Source organism: Lagenorhynchus albirostris, chromosome 11 (genome assembly GCF_949774975.1).
Source record: "Lagenorhynchus albirostris chromosome 11, mLagAlb1.1, whole genome shotgun sequence".
In the NCBI taxonomy this organism is placed as follows: Eukaryota; Metazoa; Chordata; class Mammalia; order Artiodactyla; family Delphinidae; genus Lagenorhynchus; species Lagenorhynchus albirostris.
Genome location: NC_083105.1, coordinates 94,420,458 through 94,445,660, shown reverse-complemented (window position 1 = coordinate 94,445,660; position 25,203 = coordinate 94,420,458). Strand labels below are relative to the sequence as shown.

The window sequence follows — 25,203 nt, the reverse complement described above, 5'->3', positions numbered from 1 at the left end:
GGTTCGACCGCAATTTTTATGAAAAAAGCCTGGTAGTTTTAGGTGTTTATAAGACTGATAAGGACGAAGCAGACAAAAAGGCAACTCAATCGAAGGCAGCCCTGATACCACCGTGAAATCTGGGTCAAGGCAGGTGCTCCTCCCACTGAACTCGGGGCAGGTTATACCACATCAGAATATTAAATCTATTCCATACAGTGCATCTCACTGTAATGGAGGAGCTTCTAACGGAGGAGCTATTTTTAGAATGACATGAGATACAGCATGGTTGATGGTATTGAAGATATTTCATCTGGAAAGGAGAAGACTTTGCAGGGTGCATGGCCATCATCACAGCTAACATTTATCGTGTGCTTCCCCTATGCCAGGTTCCATTTAAGTGCTTTACTTGTTTCATATAATTTAATACTTATAAAAACCGTACGAGGGCTTCCCTGGTGGCGCAGTGGTTGGGATTCCGCCTGCCAACGCAGGGGACGCGGGTTCGTGCCCCGGTCCGGGAAGATCCCATATGCCGCGGAGCGGCTGGGCCCGTGAGCCATGGCCGCTGAGCCTGCGCGTCTGGATGACTGTGCTCTGCAACTGGAGAGGCCACAACAGTGAAAGGCCCGCATACCGCAAAAAAAAAAAAAAAAACCATACGAGTTATGAGGATCCTCATCTCTCTTTATTGAACAGCTGCAGAAATGGAAGCATTAAGAGGTTAACTAGTGTCCAAGGTGACACAGTTGCCAAGTGGGAGGGCTGGGAGTCAAAGCTGGAGGGCCATCTCTGGATCTCCTATGCACAGCTCCAGCCCGCCTCAGCTACCTGTAATCACGACAGCACAGCAGACAGCTCCAGGGTTAGAAATTCGAGGGAGATGGATCCCAGAAGAGCTGCCTGCAAAGGGGTGGGTTATCTCTTGCTGGAAGTGTTCAAGGTCAAGGGTGCTCTGCTGAGGGTGATGTGGGGAATTCTGTGTTAGGAATGAGGCCGGACTAGATAACCTCTTGTGACCCTCTGGGCTCTGGACTTTTACTTGCCGCGTTGTTGTTCTGGGTGCCCTCCCTTTTAGTAAGTGTTATTATTGGGTGTCTTAATCCATCCCCTGGCTGGTAGCTGTATTTTACAGAACCCTTCTTCACAGCCTTGCTTTAGAATGAAAGGTGCCTTGTGGATAGAGTCTGCGCTGTGTTTAATTCTGCATTACTGTGGACGTGATGATGACGATGTAGAATCCTCTGCAACGATACTTGAACTTTATAAAAACCAGCGTGCCCCTACCCCTTGCCTCGGGTACATGCACTCCATGCCCGAAATATTGCCTGATTTAGTTCTTTACTCAAAAGCTACTATGTCTTAAGTTCAAAAACTACTAGTCCATGTTGTTCTTCAAGGGGGATTCATGGCCTGAGAACGCTATGATTCGTATCGCTCAGCAAAATCAAAGAGGCTTGTGGGTTGCGCCTGTACAGCATGAGCATAGTCCTCTGAGTCATGAGCCCATGAAGTCTGTGAACACTTGGGAACCAGGATGAGGGTCAGAGGGAGCATCTGATTGTACTCAGCTAGTCGAGAGAGAGAGACAGAGACAGAGACAGAGACAGAGAGACAGGGAGAGAGGAGAAGAAGAAGGAGAAGGAGAAGGAGAAGGAGAAGGAGAAGGAGAAGGAGAAGGAGAAGGAGAAGGAGAAGGAGAAGGAGAAGAAGAAGAAGAAGAAGAAGAAGAAGAAGAAGAAGAAGAAGAGGAGGAGGAGGAAGGGGGAGGAGAGGGGAGGGGGAGGATCAGGGCTGTGTTGGGGAGAAAGTGTGGGAGTGGGGTGAGGAGATGGGGAGAGAGGGTTGAAAGGCAGGAGGAAGTGTTGTAACATCAACCAAATAATGGCAAAATAATGAAGAAAAAAGCATTGTAAGGTGAAATAAAAGTTAAGGGCTTAAGAATCAGAAATTCAGGAAAACATTAAGTTCCAGTTCCCAGAGTGTCACGAGCTGTCTGTGATATTGGGCGGATGGGTTTGACCTCATCACAGAACCGCCTATGAAGAATGGCTACTTTTCCCTCTAAGTTCCCAGAAGTTCCCTGAATCATGAAAGAGGGGGACGGTGTGAGAAGAAGCAGCCTCTGAAGGCACAGACCCCGGCATGTGGTTCTTCCGATTGCACTGACCCTCCCTCCCCACTCCCCTCCGCACCCCCTTCAAAGGCACTGGCTGGGGCCTCTGTCCCCTCGTTTTCCTGACACACCACACCTGGAGGCAGTGACACACCAAACCGGAACCCGTTTATTTTCCCCAGGTCACTGGGGTGTGTGCATGCATATGTGTGTGTGTGTTGCATTTAATTTTAGGAGAAAACAAGAGGATAGGGGGAAAAAGTGTTCTTGGAATACCCTGGCGGTCCAGTGGTTAGGATGGTTAGGACTTTCACCAAGGCCTGGGTTTGATCCCTGGTCGGGGAAATAAGATCCCACAAGCCACATGGCATGGCCAAAAAAAAAAAAAAAAATGGCCTTGGTTTAAAAAGAAAAAAAATTGTTCTTTATCAAGTCCACATAAGGGATAAATGGAAGAGTTTTCATGCGCTCCAAATATATTTTCCAGCAGCCTATGGGAGTCTCTGAAATCCCAGTACATGTGTGAGGTGTCCGCCTGTGTAAGCACATGTGCACTCCACCCCCCAGCCCTCCCCCCGGCAATACACATATCTACCCTTGCCTATAGCCACAGATCAGATGGAACTGTAAGGTACGGAGAGCCATTCTCACGAGTGTGACGAAACGATTATCCTTGATCCCAGTCGCTGCCTGTATGCATACATATTATCACGCCAAAGAAAACATATTTCCATTCAAATCAGTAGCAGATCAGAAGGTTGCTGAGTGCGTAGCTGAGAAGGGATGCGTGCCAACCACTGTCCCTTACTCAGGGTGCATGACCCATCCCTGTGACCTTGGTCTCCACAGTCTCACGTACCCTAAGGATTGGGTCACAGCCAGATGGCATTACCCCACTTCCTCCAGCTTCCCAGACCCCTGCTTTTCTCAGAGTGTCCCATCAGCCAGAACTGCATTCCAGTCTGAAAAAACCTTTCCATATACAGTGAAGAAATTTGAGCATATAATCTAAATACCTAGTCAAGGTTAATCCCAAGTAGCTTTTCACGAGATGGTTCGGTTTGGGCCTAAAGCCTTAATTAAGTAGGGCCTTCAAATCAGTTCACCTATTGGGACACTTAGAAGTGGTACAAATAATTTAAGGCTCACAGGGGTAAATGGACACTGCTATACATTGTCCCACATAGCCAGTCTGGGTCTCTGGTCTGCCCAAACCCTGCCTGCTGCCCCAGTGCCCAGGGAATCAACATTTTGCCACCCTTGTCATCCGTTCCATTCAATGCCTCTCTTCTATCTGGTTCTGACCCTTCCGGGTAGAGTTCTTAATGTCCCCCCACCCCACCCCCGGCCGTGCCGCGCAGCATGCGGGATCTTAGTTCCCCAACCAGGGATCGAACCCGTGTACCCTGCAGTGGAAGCGTGGAGTCTTTACCACCGGACCGCCTGGGAAGTCCCCGAGTTCTTAACGTTTCAGTCACTCATTTCTGAGACAAGTTTCTCCAGCAGTTCTTCCCTCGAGGGGGCCCAGCTCTACACGCCTCTCACTGGAGTCTCCCTGCCCCCACCGCTGCAGCTCTTCCCCTTCACATTTGCATCTCAGCTCAAATGTTGCTTCCTTAGTGAGGCCTCCCACCTCCATTCTATTTAATGCTGGTCTCCCCTAGCAGCTGGTCTTCTGAGTCATCAGTCTGTTTGCTTCAGAACGCTTATAATTTGCAATTATATTTCTGTGTTTTTACTTGTGTTTCTCCCACTATCCTGAATGTTTTAGAAGGACAGAAAATTGTTTTGTTTCCTCATGTAGCCCCAGGGCCTAGCACAGTGCCTGCACACACAGGAGAATTTGTTGTAGGAACCAATAAATTTGGGGGGAGAAAGGTAAGTTTTTTGTTTGTCACAGGCCAATTAGGATTATGACCCCTCCCTCAGAGAGCACCGCTGTCAGACTCCCTCTAGTTTGCTCTGGTGTCTTCGGTGTCATTTATCTTTAAATAATTGTGATGAATTGCAGCTGATCAACCATCCGATTTTTTTTTGTTTGTTTCTGTACAAGAACACTTAACTCCAATGTGATAAAAGCTATTCACAAGCCTGAGGCTTGGAGGAAAGAAAGGAAATTCTTTACTTTTTGGGCTGAGTGCATTTCATCACGTCCAAGTTTTATTTCCCTGAGGCTTTTCTTTGTCAGGCTTGGGAAAGCGCTGTTTCCTAGGAGAACTACTAAGAACAAACTTCAAATATGAGAAAAGAGAAAAGCAGCCCCCCAGGCAAAAATCAAAGAAGCATTTTAGATTGATTCCCCCCTCCCCAGCCCGGCCAAGATCGATGGCAACCGTTGTTTTTTCAAGTGCATTCCTTTTCTAAACTGACTTGAACCCAATGGATGAACAAGGACCTTTCAGACTGTATAGACCCAGCTGGAAATAGATGAGAGTGTCAGCAAAGAGGCTCGGAAGGGATTTATCTTCTTAAATTTCAAGGCAGTAAGGTGCTTCTGGCAACATTTTCTCTTAGGAAAACTGGGTGAGTGTGTCCTGGGTGGGGACTGGATGGGAGTAGGCGAGGGTCAGCAGGGATGCAGCAGGCGTGGGGTCGGCGTGAGCTGAACATTACACGGGACAAGGGGAGAGAAGAAGATGCAAACTGGAAGCTGAATGTTCCTAGGGACAGGACTGACTCATAAAATCTTTCCATTGATTAGGCCATATCAGGCCAATCACTTTCTGCCTTCTCGGGCCAAACTGGAAAAGCCCAGGCAGTCTTTGCTCCAAACCAGAGCAAAGAGGAAGCCTTCTCTCGTCAACGGAGCAGCACTTCCCAAACTCATACTATCTTAAGAGTCGCATGGGAACTGGTTAAAAAGGCAGAGTCCCAGGGCCCTCTCTGGAGGTTCTGATTTAGTAGGTCCGGATCCAGGTATGAGAAGTTATATTTGTAACAAGTATCCCGGATGATTCTTCTGATTGGGCAGGTGTGGGGAAAGGCGTTGGAGAGTTAGCCACATTTGTCCTCATTTTCTAATTCACCAATCTTCCAGGCAAGCCCCAGCAGCTGCCTTCCCCACCTTTGAACTCAAACCCAGAGGAAGACTCTCAGTCTGCTCTCTTGTTTTGGAGCTATAGTGTGATTCTGCAAACAGGACTCCGGTTCCGTCTCTGGAGGGATCTTGGTGGAGACCTCCCAGTGTTAAAGGTGGAAGTGGCTGTGAAAGCAACGGCATCAGGAGAGAATCCCCTTAGGGATGGGGCAGGTTTCTCCACCACTAAGCATTCTGGGGCCCTTTCCTCACGCTCCCCATAAAAGCACATCTCCTCTCACAACACCCACCTCCACCTCTAAGCTCATTCCCGAAACTCTCTCTCTGTTTCTGGTGGAACTCCACGGCCTTGTATTCATCTGCGCATTTCCACTTCCAACTCAGCTGGTTCAAAACAACACATCTGCTGTCCTCTCCGTTTCCAGATCTGTTTCTCCTCCTGGACCCTCCACCTGGGGTCACCTCTTTTACAAAGTGGAAGCGTCATCCTCCGAGTTACCCAGGTCAGGATCCTGGCACCTTCCTCTTCCTCATTCTGTACCTCGAAGCCTAAATATCTGTTTAACTGCAGTGGTTTGCAAGCCTGGCTGCAAAACAGAATCATCTGGAAAGATTTAAAACACATACCCATGCCTGGGCTCCACTCCCAGAAATTCTGATTTAAATTGGTCTGTGGTGAGGTCAGGCCATGGAGAGCTCTTAAAACTTCCTAAGTAATTCTAACATCAGCCAGGGTTCCCTCTCCAGCCGCTGTCCCACCCTTTCCCACCAGGCAGATCTGATCCATCGGCAGGGCTGGGGCCAGGGTGGGGAGAGCGAAGCTCTTGCCTCCGGCACAAAATTCAAGGGAGCGCCAAAACCCTCAGTCATCAAGATAAATTACAATATTTTGAAAAACCAAAATTAGTGCAAAAAGTCCATGATCAACAACACAGAGACATTTTATAAAAAACAGGCTGTCACGGTTTGTTTGTTTCACGACCCTGCGTTATTTCGCAACAGGAACAATTTTTTCCAATCAGGCTGTGGTTCCCGGGGTTGGTGTGCCTGTCAGGTCCCTCCCAGGGGTTTTTGAGGGTTGACAAAGGCGTGTAAACAGATTGTGCTATGAAGGGCTCTAGATTTTTTTTTGACTGGAGAGCTTTTGTTAACTTTTTCCATTAGGTTCAAAATGTGGGAGGATTTGTTGATAAGTGTGCTCAAGGGTACACATGCCTCGGCCCCAGCTTCCAGGCTGATCGGCCGCTCCTTTCACGTCCTTCACACCCACATCCAGATTCCTGCTTTCGGGATATAAGCCCGGTGTGAGCCGAGGAAGCCCAGTTCTCCAGCCTCATCTCTTACTGCTTTCCACTTTGTGTGTTTCTGCTCTGGCAATAATGAATGCCTTGCAGTTCTCCAATACGCCTTGGTTTTCTTTGCAGCTACGCCTTTGCACTGGCATGTTTTCTGCCCTGCAAATCTGGGTCATTGCAGTCAGTTGCATAGTCGTTGTTGCTTTCTGCACTGCGCCAAGACACCTGGCTGAGATGGTGAGTGGGGTTGGAATTCAGCCTTGCTCCGCTTACCAAGCTCCGTGCCCCTAGCATAGGCTGCATCCCTGGGGGCTGCGGGCATGTTTTCTGATTCATCCACCCAGAGGGGGCACGTTTTTCTAACTTAAAACAAAGACGCCCTGTTAGCGGCTGCTCCAAGTATCATTCCCAACGTTATCTACCCCATGAATTCCTGCCTACCTCCCATGTAAGACAGAGCTCAAGCTTTGACCTCTACTGGGAAGTCTTTCTTGCCCTCGGTCTCTGAGACAGAGTGACTCTAAGTTACCACCTCGCCCTCTGCATGCTTTTATGACGGCAGCTGTCCCAGTGAAGTGTAATTATGTGAACAGCTGTAAAGCCACACGCCTGGCAGAGAGGTCCGGCCTATATCAGTTAACTTCAGGATGGTTTTTCTTTAATCTAAGGATGCCTTTGTAGAACACTGGAAGAACAAGCGGTAAAGTAAAACATTCAGACAAGTACCTCCTTGTTTTACGTTAAGGTACCAGACAATTTGTTCAGTGGCTACGACAGTCAGTCAGGCTGGGCTGGGCAGGCGGAGGTAACAACCCCAAATCTGGGCAGCTTACAATAGGAAAGTTCTATTTCTTGCTCACACCGTTATGTTCATCATGGACCCCAGATGGGTGCAACAGCCACTGTTTGAAGCTCTGCTTGCCACACAGTGGAGGAAAAAAGTTCTTGACCTTGTTGGACCAACAATTAATTGCTTCTGCCTGGAATCAGCTTCGGAAATGACATCATTTCTGCTCCGACTTATTGGTCAGAATGAATGCGTGGTCCCACCCAACCTCAAGAGGGACAAAAAGTGTCATCCTATCATGGGCCTGGACGGCAGGAGAGTTTGGAAACATTTGGCAACCAGCACTGCTGACGCCCAGAATTGACAGTTTCCATAAAATTGAGTGACTTTTCTTATTTCCTAAATAAGCCATTTCTACCAGTTGTTTTGGCCTTCAGAAAAATGCGTTATCAACAGAAGGACATGGCAATAACAGCTATAGCTAAAGCACAGTCTGTTTTGGAAAACTTTCAGTGACATCTCTGTCCATAAGTAAGGATTCTTTGGACGTATGTGTCTATTTTATTTTATAGTTCAGATTGTATTGTACAAAACAGCAAGTGATGGTGGCCCAAGGGCAGTTTTAGATTCTTAGTATCTTAAGAATAAATAAATAAATGGTCGAATCCATCCAGTAGATCACATGAGATAGACAGTGGATGTGAAAACCATTTGCAAATTGTAAGATGCTAAAAACTAAGTTCTATTTAAAACTGCATTATTATTAGTCTACTGCACCAGGCAACCCAAATCTTTATGTTCTAAGATCTCCTCCTGCTATAGGTATCTTCTCATTTCTTTTCCATAGATTTTCCTTTGCTTTTAAAACAAACCCCTAATAAGAACAGAACCACAGAAAACATTCTTTCAGTCTGAATCAGCTATATATTCCAAACAAAAGTTGGAAAGCTCAGTTTTTCCAGAAACAAATTGCCCTGGGAATGAGGCCACTGAATTAGACAGTCAGGAATTTAAAAATGAGCTGAAGATGAAGTCTATACAAGTTTCTTCCGCGTGCAAATAAAGTCCAGGTGGAAACTACAGCCAAACGTTCCCTTTGTGGCATATATTTTAAAAAGCCCAGCCCCCCTCCTATACGCAGGTGGAAGACTTACAAAGCCTTCGACTCATTTTAATAACAACAATTAAGGGGTGAATTTCAAAAAGGAATTTTAAAAGCGCAATGTGCTCCCTTAGTGCATTTATATCATATAAAGAACATGTTACAGTTAAGAAGTGTCAGTTCTACAAATTGAAATATACATGCAATGCCCTAATTTGTATCTTTTCTTTGTCTGTGTTTTACACCTTTTAAAATGGATAGCTTCTTCTCTATCTGCTTCACAGCATAGACTCCATTATCCTACAGTTAGTGGACAGTAATGGATGGCAACTGAAATTCCTACCAGTTTAGTTTATCTTGAATCCTGTGATGACACAGAACTTGTGACCCCACAATTTGTGACAGTAATCATGTGAAAATCCTGTTGAAATGAAAAATTACGTTAATCTCCAATTAAAGAATTCATGTGTAAAAATGTGAATAAATCTCAGATCAAATATCAAACGTTTAGATGGGAATGGGTTTCTCTAAGAACATAGAAAAGTCAATATAATCCTCTAAATTTTCACATTAAAAAAAAGTCTGCCCAGAGGATTCTTTTCCAAACCCAGACTTGATTTAACCACATCCTAAATATGGTTCAAGTTCTAATAGCTCCACTATCTTTAGAAAAATTCAGGGACTTACCTGGCGGTCCAGTGATTAAGACTCCACGCTCCCAGTGCAGGGGGCCTGAGTTTGATCCCTGGTTGAGGAACTAGATCCCACATGCTGCGTGGCGTGGCCAGAATTGGGTTCTTACTATCTAAATCCTTGGTCAAATGGCTTAATCTCCTTGATCCTCAATTTCTTCATCTGCAAAATAACAACATGCCTTGCAAGTGTGTACCTTGCCTGCACATAAGGATTAAACAAAAAAATCCAGAAAGATAGCAGATGGTATTTCCAAAGTGTACTTGGTAGTTCTTTGAGTGATTGATGAGATCAGCAGTAGAAATTCATTCCTGAACTCACCTCTCTGATCTGACAGTTTGGCCATCCTAGCAACCCAATCCCTCTGATTTTAATGAGACATTCTTTTTTTTTTTTAAATGAATTTATTTATTTATTATTTATTTATTGGCTGCGTTGGGTCTTCGTTGGTGCACGCCGGCTTTCTCTAGTTGTGGCGAGCGGGGGCTACTCTTCGTTGCGGTGCGCGGGCTTCTCACTGTGGTGGCTTCTCTTGTTGCGGAGCACGGGCTCTAGGCGCACGGGCTTCAGTAATTGTGGCTCACGGGCTCAGTAGTTGTGGCTTGCGGGCTCTAGAGTGCAGGCTCAGTAGTTGTGGCGCACCGGCTTAGTTGCTCCGCAGCATGTGGGATCTTCCCGGACCAGGGCTCGAATCCATGTCCCCTGCATTGGCAGGCGGATTCTTAATCACTGCGCCAGCAGGGAAGCCCCCTGAGACATTCTTGAAGGCTGTCCAGGAAAGGCATTCTAATAATGCTTTAAGTAATGGTGATCTTTATGCCTCCTGAGGTAGTCACTTTGAAGTCCTTTGAATAAATAAGTTCTGATATAGGTTAAAATGCAAACATAATTCTAACTAATCTATCTTTGAAGAGTAGCAAACATGATCTCTCACTGGAGACCAGCAGCTCAAAACTGGTCTGAGCCATTAAGACATTTTAAACAACTCCGGGGACTTCCCTGGTGGTCCGGTGGTTGAGAATCTGTCTTGCAATGCAGGGGACGCTGGTCTGATCTCTGGTTGGGAAACTAGGATCCCGCATGCCACGGGGCAACTAAGCCCGAGTGCCACAAGTAGAAGCTTGTGTATCGCAACAACGTGAAGAGCCCTCGCGCCACAACGAAAGATCCCGCGTGCTGCAACGAAGACCCAACACAGCCAAAATAAGTAAATAAATAAATATCTTTAAAGAAAAGATATTTTAAACAACTCCAAGAAAAAGTCTTTCTTTACTCAGGTGTCAAGCTTGACTTCTCAGAAGTTAAGGATGTTCACTCCCATTTAATGTTAACTGAGAAGCACTTCTTTCAGATGCAAAATACAGAGGCTTTTGTACCAAGGAAGAAAAAACAAGATTTTCTAGTTTATTTCTCATGAATTGTGTACTTTTGAAATAGATGATTAGACTTATTCAGAGAAAGATGCTACAGAAGTATCTTGTTTACCATCTGAGCTTGAAGAAAAAAAGAGACTTTTATTCTGCCATAAGTTAAGTAAGTCTTGGTGTGTGACAGCCCTGTGTCTCCATGTCATCATAGAAAGTTTCTGGGAAAAGGTAGATTCGGAGCTGATTGTGGAAGGAGGAAAAGAATGATAAGAAGGCATGAATCTGGCCAATATGAAGTAGATATAATCCTAGGAAAAGGGAGCATTTGTTTAAAAGAAGAAAGAAGAAGGAATAATGGGTAGAGAGAATGAGGAAACTTTAACCTGACCAGACCACAGGTTGAAATAAGGCATAAGTAAAAGACACTTTAAGCTTATGGAGAGATCATGAAATTTAATGTAGAGAGAAACAAATCTTTGATGCTCTGGATGAGGAAAAAATTCATCAAGATGAAGGATATATTAATTCTACCTGGGCAGGTATTTCATTAGCACCATGCTCTACTGAGCAAACCAGCCATGCTCTACCAGGAAGGTGTTTTATTTTATTTTATCTTATTTTATTTATTTATTGAATTTATTTATTTTGGCCACACCGCGTGGCATGCAGGATCTTAGTTCCCAGACCAGAGATTGAACCCGGGCCCCCTGCAGTGGAAGCGTGGACTCCTAACTACTGGACCACCAGGGAATTCCCTCCAGCAGGAAGATATTTTGTAATGAATTTTTTCATTGATACCCTTTCTTTTGGTAAATGAATAAAATCAGAAAGATAAAATCGGAAGAGGATGATCTAAAATATTTAAGTGAATAAACAGCTTTTGCATTCAGTAAATGATAGATCTTCAGATACTCCATGTTGAATTGAGTAATTGAGTATAATATGCATATCATAAATAGTTTTTTAAAAATTTATTTATTTTATTTACTTATTTTTGGCTGCGTTTGGTCTTCACCGCTGTGCGCGGGCTCTCTCCAGTTGCGGCGAGCGGGGCCTACTCTCTGTTGCAGTGTGCAGGCTTCTCATTGCGGTGGCTTCTCTTGTTGCGGAGCACGGGCCCCAGGCGCATGGGCTTCAGTAGTTGTGCCTCGCGGGCTCAGTAGTTGTGGCTTACGGGCTCCAGAGCGCAGGCTCAGCAGTCGTGGCACACGGGCTTAGTTGCTCCGTGGCATGTGGGATCTTCCCAGACCAGGGCTCGAACCAGTGCCCCCCGCATTGACAGGTGGATTTGCAACCACTGTGCCACCAGGGAAGCCCCATAACTAGTTTTATCTACTCTTTTAAGTGGTTCCTCATGGATCCCAACTTAGAAGACTATTGAGGTTTTTAGCTTTACGTGAATTGCTGCATAAACTCAAAAGAAATGGTATTTTCACTAAAATATTCTATAATTTCATAAAATTATATTTTCCTGGATTAATCTCTCCGGAGTAGGTCACTCATCGTGCATGCTATACCTTCCCTAGCTGCCCAGAGGATAATTCCCTGCCCACAGCATCTCACTGAGGGAGCAGATATATACAATCAAGTCTGCACCACAAGACCAAGCCACACATAGCTGAATGGACCAATGGTGGGTACGGGATCCAAGGGCATCCAATCCACAGGCTGAATGTAAATGAAGAGGCTGGCCAAGGCAAAGGAGTACCCAATCAGAGACAATGATGATCAGCTGGCCCAAGCAGACTCCCTCTCAGGAATCTGAATTATGACATATGGGGAGAGAATAAGTCAGCGGCTAGTGGGTGGATGGACATGTGAAGATACCACAAAAGGAAATAGTGAGGAAAGTATCAAAGTGGCTGAGGGGGATTGTGGGGCTGGGGCAGGAGTCAACAGGGTCCACCCAACACCTGACAGTATTCCATCTCCATGAAGCCGGCGGCTGTAGTGGGTTCCCGGAGAGAGTTTTCGCTCCCTCCTCCCACATGTAACCTTACAACTCCATTCCTGAAACAGCCTAAAGGAGATACTTTGCAAGCTTACAACCCCCCAAATCTAACTAATATTAATGCACCGTCCAAAATTTGATAAAATTGTGCTATAAACCTCGGAGGCAATTTGGTACAAAGAGGTTCAATTTTCCCTTTACTGATTTTAGGGAAAACATTTTGGGAAACAATATTAGCCATCCTGTGTGACTTTAATAGGTTGATTGACATTTGTCAGCTGACTTAAACACCTCTCACCTACAAAACCAAACCAAACAAAATTATGTTGAAGGTGTCATTGTCATCATTTTGGGGATAAAATCTAGGAGGATCAGCGATGAGAGTTTTCCTCCAGAGCAGATGTAAGCTTGCACGGCTTGCTGTTCTGTCTCAAATTAGGTTTCTTACGTGGTTTGTTGAATAGTATGCCACCGGTCAGAGTCTTAATGTTTAGACGTTTTATATTCTTTTATTACCAATAAGGGCAGAAGGTCAAACTCTTTGGTCGTTCACCTAGGTGTTTGCTTGTGCTGAGAACATTGCTCAGGGCACAGATTTTTAAAAGGAGCAGGTAATCTGAGTGCAGCAGAAACATATGTGAAAGCGCTGGAACACTGTGTAGAGGGTGAGCCCTCGAACAGCAGCTGGGGACCTGGATTCTAGTCGGTTCTGCCCCTAGCAAGCCATATTATCCTGGGCAAGTCCCTTTCCTTGTCTGTAAAAGGAGGTGTCACAGAGGAAGAACAGAACTAACACCATGTTGAAACTGCCTCTCTCATTCTTCAGCCTGTGTATTCCATCACTTTAGCCTCGCACATCAAGAGTCAAACATTAGAGAAATGTCGCTTGTACCCAAATAGTTCATTAAGCTCGTGAAGAAAGTTTCTATACCACGGACTGGATCTGAATTAGTTATAGCTATTACTTATAGATAAGTTCTCTTTCAGCCTAGAAACCTTGCAACTAAGCAGAGAGAAGAATGGTAAAGTAAAAATAACGGCTAGCAACGTGAAGTTTTGCAGAAGCCTCGTGATCCAGCCTACGTGAGCAAGCAGAACAAAGTTATGCTTCCCTTGAAGGCCAGGAGGCCCCAAGAAGCCCGCAATCCACCTTTATCCTTTAATCTTGAACCCTCCTGCTTCCCCTTGTCCCTCAGCATAAAAGAGGCCTGAATTCTATTCTGAGTTAAGATGGTCTTTAGGACATTAGCCCTCCATCTTCTCAGTGTTTTGACTTTCCGAATAAAGTTGCCGTTCTTTGCCCCAACACTTTGTCTCTGGACTGATTGGCCTGTTGTGCTGTGAGCAGTATGTGTTTGGACTTGATAACAGAGGAAGTGGTGTTCCTGAAATTCTCTGCATTGGGTTATCTTCCCCCACGAAAAACGTAAGCCCCGTCAGAGCAGCGCTGTGTGCCTTGTCTGCCCAGGACTGAGTCCGAGAACCATTCCTGGTACCTTGCAGTTGCTCGGGAAATACTCATCCGTGCTGTGCACTGGTCATTAAAAGGGCTTTTTTCCCCAATCTATGGAGTCTTAGTTTCTTTTCAAAGTGTTTTCACATAGCAGGCGCTCAACAGTCACTGGTCTGAAATATCACATTTGATTCTCAAGGGTGCACACCTTCCTTGTTAATACAGAAATACAGGCATGGAGAAGCCTGTAGAGTGAGAGAGGAGTGGCCTGAGAGTCAGAAGACCTGGCCCAATACAAACTACCGTGTGACTTTGGACAAGTCATTCCATTTCTCCGAGGCTCTGTTTTCTCATCTGCGAGGTGGGAGGCTGAATTAGACTCTAAAAACCCTTAGGGCAACACGCCTCTGACTCTGGTCCTGTTATACCTGTTATATCTAACAAATGGGTCTTAAGGATGTATATATCCACTGGGAAGGATGTGAAGCTGCATGAGGGATGAAGGAAAAGTAATTAGGGCAGAGGCATCGGCGCATTAGAAACATCAAGACAGGTGGACTCTCCTTTTCATGTACACCCGAAATCCTTTATGAGCATCAACTCGGGTGGCTCTTCCTTTGCTGTTTTTAGTTCATCAAAGCAGGTCATTGACCTCAGTCACATCTGCTGCCGTACTCACTGTCATGAGGGTGCTAACATCATGGGAGAAACCTGCCAGATTGCAAGCCCACGAGATGCACAATTGTGGGGATCCTGAGGGTTCTGCTATAATTTTATTGCAAATTCTGGGTCAATCATATTTAGGGGCCCTTTATAAAAATGACTAGAGGGGTAATCCAGTACTAAGCTGCTACTGACATCTATAATTTGTCATATTAGCATGACCCTAATTTCATCAAACTGAGGTCTTTCGGTCCCATTAGTAAGAGGTGCCAATTTGTCCTAGCATTACTAGGGAAGGGAATCTTTCAGTTACATGAATGAAGAAAGAGGGACTCCCCTGGTAGTCCAGTGGTTAAGAATCCGCCTTCCAATGCAGGGGAGGCGGGTTCGATCCCTGGTTGGGGAACTAAGATCCCACATGCCGTGGGGCAACTAAGCCTGTGTGCCACAACTACTGAGCTCCAGTGCCGGAACAAAGATCCCGCGTGCAACTAGGACCAAACGCAGCCAAGAAAAAGAATGAAGAAAGAGACACATAGTCACAGTAGGGTGGCCAGCAAGATTGTAATTATGCTTGAAGGGGCAGTGTCCTGATGAAGGGTCCAGATGGATGGAGAGGACTGTGTGGAAGGGAAGGAAGGATGAGCCGATGTTTCGCTGGCAGATGGGCTTCCCGGTGGCCCATCCTACGTTAGGATGATCTGCTGGGTTTTCACTACCCGTGTTTCCTGTGGACTTTATAATTCTGCATCTTGCTGAGGGCTTACTTTAGCCCAAGGGATGAAATCCTCCTGTGTGGGATCAACAGTCTGCAAAAGAAGAAATGCCACCATCAGCTTTCTGAGGCAACATAGGGGATAATACTCTCCAAAACTATGCTTGAAATATTATAATTTCACCATCATTTAATCTTTTGATAATTAAAAAAAGAAAAAAATGTTGAGCCTATCCATATCACAACTACTTTGCCATCTTCCCTCTTAGCCATTAACAAGAATGTTTTTGCAGGATTACTGGAAACTGAAAATAATCCGAGAAATTCTTGGTGGGGATAGTAAAGAATTTTCTCATCGTGTAAAGGCCCTCTGGAGGATTAATTACAGCAAATGACATAGCTATGTCCTGGTCTGTGTGTCATTCCAGAAAAAGGCAAATTCTCAGATAACAGACCAGAGGGTTTAACCTAGTTAGAGTTGCCTAGTACAGTTCATTGAACAACAGCCTGAGCATGGCTTTCCCTCTCGGATCTTAGTGACTTGTGATCCTTATAATAAAACAATTGTGTCCCAAAGTGGTATTTTTAGCTGTTCGGATGTGTGTGTCTTCAAGCCATCACGGCACAAATCCAAGTTACTTCCAGTCCTACTCAGCCGTGTCCCTCTGTTTTTGCAGGCAAGGATTAAAATTGGTACACCCGGGCTTCCCTGGTGGCGCAGTGGTTGAGAGTCCGCCTGCCGATGCAGGGGATGCGGGTTCGTGCTCCGGTCCGGGAAGATCCCACATGCCGCAGAGCGGCTGGGCCCGTGAGCCGTGGCCGCTGAGCCTGTGTGTCCGGAGCCTGTGCTCCGCAACAGGAGAGGCCACAGCAGTGAGAGGCCCACGTACCATAAAAAAAAAATAATAATAATTTTAAAAAATTGGTACACCCATCTGGGCGTCCAGATGATGCTGACAGACCCAGCCCAGTTCTCGGGGCAGCCTGGGCTGCTGGAGCTAGACAGTGACTCCGAGAGGCAGCCAACATGGCCCAGAGGATACATTTAGACAACTGATAATAAGAACAGATCTGACACTCATACATATTTATAATCCCCTGTTGTCCCCAAGGCAAAAAGCCGTGAGCTTGCATCTCTTCACCCTCACACAAACCCTTCAAGCTGCTTTTTCTTTCAGGGACATTCACCTGCATCAGAATATAGTGCCATGGGGGATTGGGAGGGCCTCCTGCAGAGGCAAAGGCATGATTTAGCTTTACTGCACTGCCCTGGTATGGATTCAGTCTGGATGGCTCAAGCTCCCATGCCTGGAGGGATGACCCTGCCCTGCCTCTCCTCGCTCAGGTCAGTACAGCCACTGGAGATGAAGACTGACTGCTCTCCTAAGGAAGGACTGAGTTGCTCTGTGCTTCCCTGGAGAATGCAGATGAGCTCATTTACCTGCTGCTGAGTTGGGGGTACCATATTCAGTTACTGCTACTTCCTCCTCAGCTCCATCACTGTCTCGGGCTGAAAGTCAAAGGAGGGAAGGGCTGGCTTAGTGTCACGGATTTACCTGGAAACAGCACAGGAGGACTAAGAGACTCAATGGCTTGCAAAGAGGCTCCTGACCCTTTGAAAAGGAATTCTCCACTGAGGCTGTGTGTGTGTGTGTGTCTGTGTGTCTGTGTGTGTTTTAATCGGTGATTTTTTATTTTTATTTTTTGGCGGTACGCAGGCCTCTCACTGTTGTGGCCTCTCCCATTGCAGAGCACAGGCTCCCCGACACGCGGGCTCAGCGGCCATGGCTCATGGGCCCAGCCGCTCCGCGGCGTGTGGGATCCTCCCGGACCCGGGCACGAACCCGTGTCCCCTGCATCGGCAGGCGGACTCTCAACCACTGCACCACCAGGGAAGCCCCTAATCTGTGATTTTAAAAAGAGTGTTTTTAAAGCTTCTGAGGAAGGTTGCCTAGGGATCACATTTGTGTGCTCAGGAGAAGCACGTCTGTGTTTAGTAACTGAAGAGGCTGAAGGCTCATCATCACTTTCTACAGAGAGTGCATTAGCACGGGCTCAGGGTCTTTGTACCTTCGTGACCTTGGGCATCTCACTGTCTTCAGCAGTAAAATAAAAGGCCTTCACTACATCATCTCTAAAGTCCCTTTAGGCTTGATACTCTGCAAGCTTTGGTTCAATTTTAAAAACTGGACATAGGGAATTCCCTGACGGTCCAGTCGTTCGGGCTCTGCACTTCCACTGCAGGGGGCATGGTTTCGACCCTTGATCTGGGAATTAAGATCCCGCAGGCTGTGCCGAGTGGCCAAAAAAAAAGAAAAGAAAAAAACTGGACATAATTTTTAAAGACCATTTTATACTGTCGTAGAATCATCACACATGGTTGTTTAATATCTGTCTCCTCAATAAGCCTGTAAGCTCTGTGAAGACAGGAGCTGTGTCTGTCTCTTAGACCAGGTCCTTGCTTGATACATAGTTGTCCTTTGATGGTCTGGGACGTAGCCGTGTCATTTTGTTCCTGCTTGGTGGCTGCAATGCTGAGAGCATGGACTGTTTTGCCCTCTCACTTGTTAGCTGCGTTACCTGCGGTCAAGTTCCTTAATGTTTTGTTGCCTGTGTTTCCTGATGGGAGTTTCATGATGATCATAATAGTCAATCTATCTCATACGGTTGCTTTGAAGATTAAATCTATCAATATCTATAAAGCCCTTGGAATAGGACATGAAGTATAGAAAGCACCATAGTGCTTCCCTTTGTATATTATTATTGGCGGTGGTGTTGGTGGTATAGTTATAATTGATGCTCCGACATCCTTCTCCTACTGGTGTTTTGTAGAGGGATTGAATCCTGTGAAAATAAAACATTCTTCTTTCAGCAGAAATGAGCTGAATCCTTGGTTTAACTTTGTGCCTTGCAGCGTAACAAGACTCCTTCCCACTCAGCCCCTTGGTAACCCGTGTTCCTCCAATACTCTCATCAGACCAGATCATATATCAGAGAAGCCTAATTCTCCAACTTGAGTTATTGTTCATGAATTTACCAAAAAGTCGAGTGTTTCTCTCTATTAATCCTGCCACCAGCTCCTGGTATGGATCTGAGTTGAGTAAGTAAGACCTTACATTGATACCTGGAGGGGGCAGGGACACTATGACCATCACTTCACTACGAGGAGCCTAAGCTCCCAGAGGTTGGGGAACTTGGTTGGGTCTCAACGTTGGTAAGAAGCAGAGCTGAGCCTCGAAGACAGGGCATGTGAGGACAGGGTCTGCACCCTTTCTGCTGTCACCCAAGCATAATGACAAGGAGAATGTCATTATCCTTGCCTGGTCTGTCCTCACACCAAGCAAATCTTGCCCAGACCACGTCTTCTTCTGTACTTTACGCCAGTTCACTCTTTGTGACCTGTAGCTCTAGAGGGTGACAAAGAGAGGTTTTCAGGCTTGTCCCCCTGAAAGAACAAACAAAAATGACACTGCCTGGGACCATCCAAATTTGGTTTCTCCTAGTAAGGTGGGCACCTTGAAGCAAAAAATGTTGAGAATTGTCCAAAAAAAGGCTATGTTTGCCAGAACTTGGTATGCCTGGTACTTGCTGTAAGGAAAACAATCTGAAGGACCTCTGTTTGCAAGAACATTTTTCTCTCGTTTTACATCATTTGATATTCATTGACCCATTTTTACATTTCATAGCCTCATTATTTCTGTCTTAATACCTTCAAAAAATCATCCTAGATTTGTCTGTAGATATTTAAACACAGGATAGAAAAAATGCCCACAATTATGTGATCCTTTAAAATATACAGGGGTCCTGCTTTTAGCAAACTTGATATAACAATATTCTAATTCATCTAAAACAGATAAAGCAGACAATGATTAGAACAGGAGTTTCCCTTCATAAACAAAGATTCATAGCTGATAGTCTATATTTAAGGTCCTTGCAAATTACATCACATTTAAAATTCTCAGTTAAAAGAGCATTTGATTTTAAAAGTTCAATCAGACTACAGTTTTTTTTTTTTTTTTGCGGTACGTGGGCCTCTCACTGTCACGGCTTCTCCTGTTGCGGAGCACAGGCTCCGGACGCGCAGGCTCAGCGTCCATGGCTCACGGGCCCAGCCGCTCCGCGGCATGTGGGATCTTCCCGGACCGGGGCACGACCCCGTGTCCCCTGCATCGGCAGGCAGATTCTCAACCATTGCGCCACCAGGGAAGCCCCAGTCTAGTTTTTAAGAAACGCATTTATAACATGAGGCAAAGAATATTTATACCCATTTGTTTGGTGTTTTGTAGTAATATGCCTGATTTCATTTTCATTCTCCATCAAGATGTTTTTATATCTTCGAACTAAGTCCCTAAGCCACTTCCGAGAGATAAAGACTAATCTTTTGAAAGACTTCCAAGGAAATGAAGTCCTTAATCCGCTTTGCTCATCTATTTCAGTGTGTACCAACTCTTAGTTTCGTATTTAATCTAAATGCTTTGTGCTTCGATTTGAGTCTCTTTCCACCCTTTGTCTTTAGCTGGAGACAGAAAGCAGGACAGCAACCTCTTGGACAGAGGTATTCATACGTGTGAAATTCCCTGCTAATCCCCTCTTGTCTAACTCTTCTTTCAACTGAATAATTCTGGTCTCACAACCCAGTGGTAAATCAAATAATTATGTGACTGGAGTCATAGCTATAAATCAGAAGAGTCACATGACAGATGCACACCTCATGGACTGTTGTGTTTCAGTACAGAATTTAGAGAGAACCTGAATGTCCATGAGAAAGACACATAGAGCTTAAGAACTACCATCTCAGTATCACTGTCCTAACCTTTCCAGTAGGTCTGATGTTATAACTCCTTCATCATCTCTGTGGTTTTCCACCCAGCCTCTCCCACACTTCTCATCAGTGGGTCTCAGTGCTGGAAAGGGTATTCTTGTCAGAGACTGACAGGTGCTGAGAACAATGGCCTGATTGTTCCAGCTGACCACTTGTCTGTTTACACAGCACTACGATTGTTTCTCGGGCAAACAAAAACAGACAGCCTTGAGCTGCGTTCCCACTGTCAGCTCACGACCTACAGCAACACTTAGGATTTTTTTTTGTTACGGTTATTATACTGTACTGGTCTGACTCTTATTTATTTTGTATCTCTTTGTATGTTTTTCCTAGCTAGGTGTCATCCTGTACTTTTTCTTGCGTTTTAATCTTTCTTCTAATTTTTGATATTTGTACTTTTTCTAGGTGACCTAAATTCTGATTTCCTTCTCTAAGTGTAAGTTTCTGGTTATTCTGCCTAGTTTTGGAGAGCAATCTATATGTTCTTTTCTACACTATCGATTTTTTTTCTGCCACAAAATATTGAGCTACGTTGACAATGACCATCACTGGCAGAAATGGATTTTCTAACCATGCTCCAGTAATAAGGATAGTTATAAGGAAACACTGTGCTTTTGAAAGCTCTTGCTTTTCCACTAAGACACTTCTTAGAACACTTTAAACACCTGCCTAGTCTTTTGGGCGTATGGAAAATTGATCATTACAAGTCCCAGTGTGTTTTGGGTATTATGAAACTCTAAGAACTTTCTCTCTCTCTCTCTGACTTTTGTTTCCTGGAAACATAACAGCAACAAAGCAAACAGAAGTTTTATCCTATTTTTCGGTGAGAACTATAAGAAGTAGTTTCAAGAAAGATAGACCCGGGCTTCCCTGGTGGCGCAGTGGTTGAGAGTCCGCCTGCCGATGCAGGGGACACGGGTTCGTGCCCCGGTCCGGGAAGATCCCACATGCCGCGGAGCGGCTGGGCCCGTGAGCCACGGCCGCTGAGCCTGTGCGTCCGGAGCCTGTGCTCCGCAACGAGAGAGACCATGGCAATGAGAGGCCTGCGTACCGCCAAAAAAAAAAAAAAAAAAAAAAGAAAGATAGACTCTGCAATTCTGCCCCACATCATCAAAAGCAATGAAAAACTCTTGAAAGAAGGATGTATAGTGTCAATTTCCAACTCGTGGTCAACTGAACTGAAAAGAATTCATGGATGCTTCCATCTGAACAGGATTGAATTTGAGGATGTAATTAGCCATAGATTACAGCTCAGAAAAGTGTCTGATCTAAAAGGAAACCTTCTATTCATGTTTTTGAGCCTGGTGAGCATAATGTGTGCTACACAATATATAAAATAACATCATCTTTGCACATTAGCAATACACTGTGAGAAATCAGATGCCTAGTAAGACACAAAATTTGATGTAAAACTGTGATGCTGGGTTATGAATAATAGGCCAGATATTTCAGAAAGGGATTAATGAGTTTTGACGTATTTCCAGATAACTGAAATTAGCCACTAATTCCCCCCGTTTGTTGGGGTCCAAGCCTCCTTGTTATCATGGATAATATATTTTATTCTTTAACAGTATATAGTCAGGTGGCTTGGTCTTATATAAGGATACAAATCCGACCCAGAAATTATTATGAAAATGCCACATAAGCAAGTTCTTTATTTCTATTAATGATGACACATCTGAGACTCTTGCTCAGAATTCTGACTTCATGGCTTCTCCTGTCACTTCGTGTAAACCTCGAAGGCTTTCAAGGAGTGAATGATTTACAGAGTAGGAATCCAGAAGTTGTTGGGCTTTGAGACTCTAATGAGGTGATGAGTCATACAGATCAGTCTGTTATGATATCTGGGCAAGTCGGCTTTGAGACTTAAATTTGAAAAATGTCAGTCACTGGTGCCAGGGTTGCTCTTGCACTTGATGGCCAGAACATCTGCACTTAGCATGATGTGTCATGCAATGGCATGGCCCACGCCTAATCTGGGACTGGTGAACTCATTTTATAGTGGGTGCCTTTCTTTATCCAGCATGAATACTCAGAGCCACACCCGTTCTATTTAGGGCCTTTGAGTCATTTCTGTCTTGGCCTCTCCCCATTAATCTCTGTATTTCGGAGGAACTGATTATTCAGAAAAGTTTAACCTTGACTCTGAGTGTCCCCGTCTCCAGGCTTGAGCTATGTCGTCACCCACCTAAATTCTGACCATTCCCTTTTCTTTCCTCTTGCCCTGTTTTTTCTCCTGCTTCTCTTACGGGAGAGCCTCCCCGAGCTCCCCAGGAAAGTACCTCTTGAGAGCTGCTGATTCTCCGCTCTGAAGCTGCGTTCCTAAGCTGGGAGTGGGCAGGCATTGCCTTGCAGAGGGCAATCCTGCTGACACGATCTCTCGAGAAAGCACAGCTCTGGTATGATGTACAGCAGCAGGAAAACCCACGCATGGGTGACCAGGGCGATGCAGAGGACAGGGTCGTCCCATTGGGTTGCCTCTCATGAGCATGGAGATCCACACCACCCAGATGATGATGGAGATGAGCGCGGTGAGGAAGACGAGCCTTCCGCACCGCTTCCAATCCTCACATGGCCCACAGAAGGTGGCTTTGGAGACGAAGAACGTGAGGGCCAGCAGGAAGAGAACGTAAACCAGGAGGACCGCGAAGTCCACGTTGAGTTGACAGGGTGTCATATCCATAAACATCGTACCTCTGGTCACGATAAGAGTCACATACTCAGTGGCGATGATCGTCTGCCACAGGCTGACACCAATAGCAGTGCACAGAATCGTCGTCCAAGAGGAGGACACTTGACCCCAGACCAGCTCCACCAGGTTGGAGGCATGAGTCAAGAGGCAAGAGAAATAGACAGCAAAGAGGACCCCAAAGAGAAAGTAGTGGAGGGGGGCAGTCTGCTGGTTGAGCTGGATGAGGAAGGCAGAAGCAAGGCTGAGGAGCCCCAGCCCACCCAGGAGGAAGAGGAACTGGGTGGGGAGGACATTCCACTGGCTGCGGTCTTGAACCCTTCTCATGAGGAAGAGAAATGCCAGGGTGGCAAAACCGTAACTGCTATGCCAATTGATGCCAGGACTCCAGAACAATGCCCCATGCTCCCGCGGTGTCACAGAGGAAGTAACAGTCCCCAGTGGGCTCTTCGCAGTCCTCATTCATGGTGACTTGTAGGTGGACCTCACGAGAATGGTCTTTTGTTCCTGTGCAAAAAAAAAAAAAAAAAGGAACAAACATAACTTCATAACTTTACCTGCACCCTCAAGAACCCCTGTTGGGTAGTCTTGGGCAGGACGCTATAATATCTCTGATTCCCACATGAAGACACCTGGACCTACTGAATGAAATAGCTCAAAACTATCAACCCCTCCAAACTAGCCCAGCTCTATCCTGCTGGGAAAGGAGAACCACCTTCGCTTAGGGGCTCCAGAAAACTCATGAATTTTCATGTCATAATTTCCACCAAGGCTTTCTGAGGGCTAAGGCAGGATCTTTTTCATAAAAATCGGGCATGTGACGACGTTCGCAGGATGGTTAGGACTCCAGTTATAGCAGGCTGCAGAACAAGGGTTGTCAACATGAATGGACCATTTGATCATTCAAGACATGAGGCACTGCTCGAAGGAGACAGGCAGATGATTTTTCCCAGTCATTTTAATGACTCTTCCTTCTTTTAATTCAAGTCAATCCAAGACAGCGCATTACAGTTAAATACCCACTGTTGGTCTGTCGAAGAATTTTACAAAAAGGTCTCTGCCTTCGATTAACTTTTTGGAGAGTTTAGCACCAAACTCTACGCCTTGCCTGGGGTTGTCTAGAAAAACATCACATATATTCATTTGGAAACAAGTACCTTGCAGCTGAATACCCCTAGCTCTACTCCCCTTCAGCTATTCCCAAGCCAGCTACCTGGAGTGACCCAGGCTGACAGCTGAGGGCATGGCCCCTTCAGTCCCACTTACCTCCTCTGTGTGCACGCTGGAGGCTGAGACTGTAGTGGCTGCGAGGTTGTAACTGCCAATGAGTAAGAAGGAGACAACCTCAGCGTCTTTAATCTCTCCCCAAACGGGCAGAAGGATGGAGGCCCGCACTCGGGTTCCTGCAGGGCCTATAAAGGGGTGTGGCTTTAGGAAAGACCGCCCCCTCCCCACAGCCTCCGATGTGACCTGGAGGCTGCGAGAGGCCCTCTGTTGGGCTCACGTGAGGACACTTCGTTCTTCTTCTGACCTGCTCCCTAAAAAGCCATCTCCAGTCTGCCCCACATCTTGATCATAAGACCCGAAAAAGCATCCATCCCAGAGGAATAAGACGTTTACTGGGCCATAAAGAAGGGTTACACACATCAAAAGGGCCAGTGGTTGGCATCAGTGTGAATTAGGGGAAATTTGTCTTCTCTGCTCTGCCCGTTTCTTTTCCTCTCCTGTGGAGGTGCTTCCTCAGGCTTCGGCTGCCCATCACGTGGGGTCCCTACCTGGACCAGCTCTTCCGGGATTGCCAAAGCCTTTGGTACAATTTCCCGCTCTCCTTGCTCTCCTCACCCCCATCAGAACGTACTCTTTCTGGGTCTCATTCCATTGGGGCTTTCCCAGGGCCCAAGATAGAAGAACTTGCAGTTAAAAGTTCCAGCCGATATTGGTATAACATATTCTTTTTCTCTGTGGTGACGTATAATAGAGCGTGCAGTACAGGGTCCAGGCTATACTGACTACAGGCCACCCCCCAAGCTCCCCTTCAAATTTACTTAACTCCTTGGTTCTTTTCCTGGATATTTGCCTTTAAAAAAAATGTTTGGAGGTTTTCCTTGCTTTCATTTTTTAAATGAACTATTATTTTAATTTTATTTTTTAAAATTTTTTATCGGGGTATAGTTGATTTACAATGTTGTGTTAGTTTGTGCTGTACGGCAAAGTGAATCAGTTATACATATATCCACTCTTTTTTTAGATTCCTTTCCCGTATAGGCAGAGTATTGAGTAGAGTTCCCTGTGCTAGACGTTAGGTCCCTATCAGTTATCCACAATTAATTTTTAAAAATTGAAGTATAGTTGATTTACAATGTTATGTTAGATTCTGGTGTACAGCAAAGTGGTTCAGAGATATATATATCTTTGCTGTTTATATATATTCTTTTTCATGTTCTTTTCTGTTATGGTTTATTACAGGATATTGAATATATGGATATTTGCATTTGACAGAGGACTCCTGAAGACCCCAATCAGTGCTTGTTAGT

The 25,203-nt window shown here is 45.5% G+C and overlaps 1 protein-coding gene across 1 annotated transcript; it reads right to left on the bottom strand.

The window, feature by feature from the left end:
- Nucleotides 1-15,001: 15,001 nt before the first annotated feature.
- GPRC5D (G protein-coupled receptor class C group 5 member D) lies at nucleotides 15,002-23,135 on the bottom strand. Its single transcript, XM_060166845.1, is given in 6 exon segments — nucleotides 15,002-15,263; nucleotides 16,612-16,668; nucleotides 22,263-22,450; nucleotides 22,452-23,019; nucleotides 23,022-23,054; nucleotides 23,057-23,135. Coding segments are annotated over 6 exon segments (1,008 nt in total). The 3' UTR covers nucleotides 15,002-15,180.
- Between the last annotated feature and the right edge of the window lie 2,068 nt (nucleotides 23,136-25,203).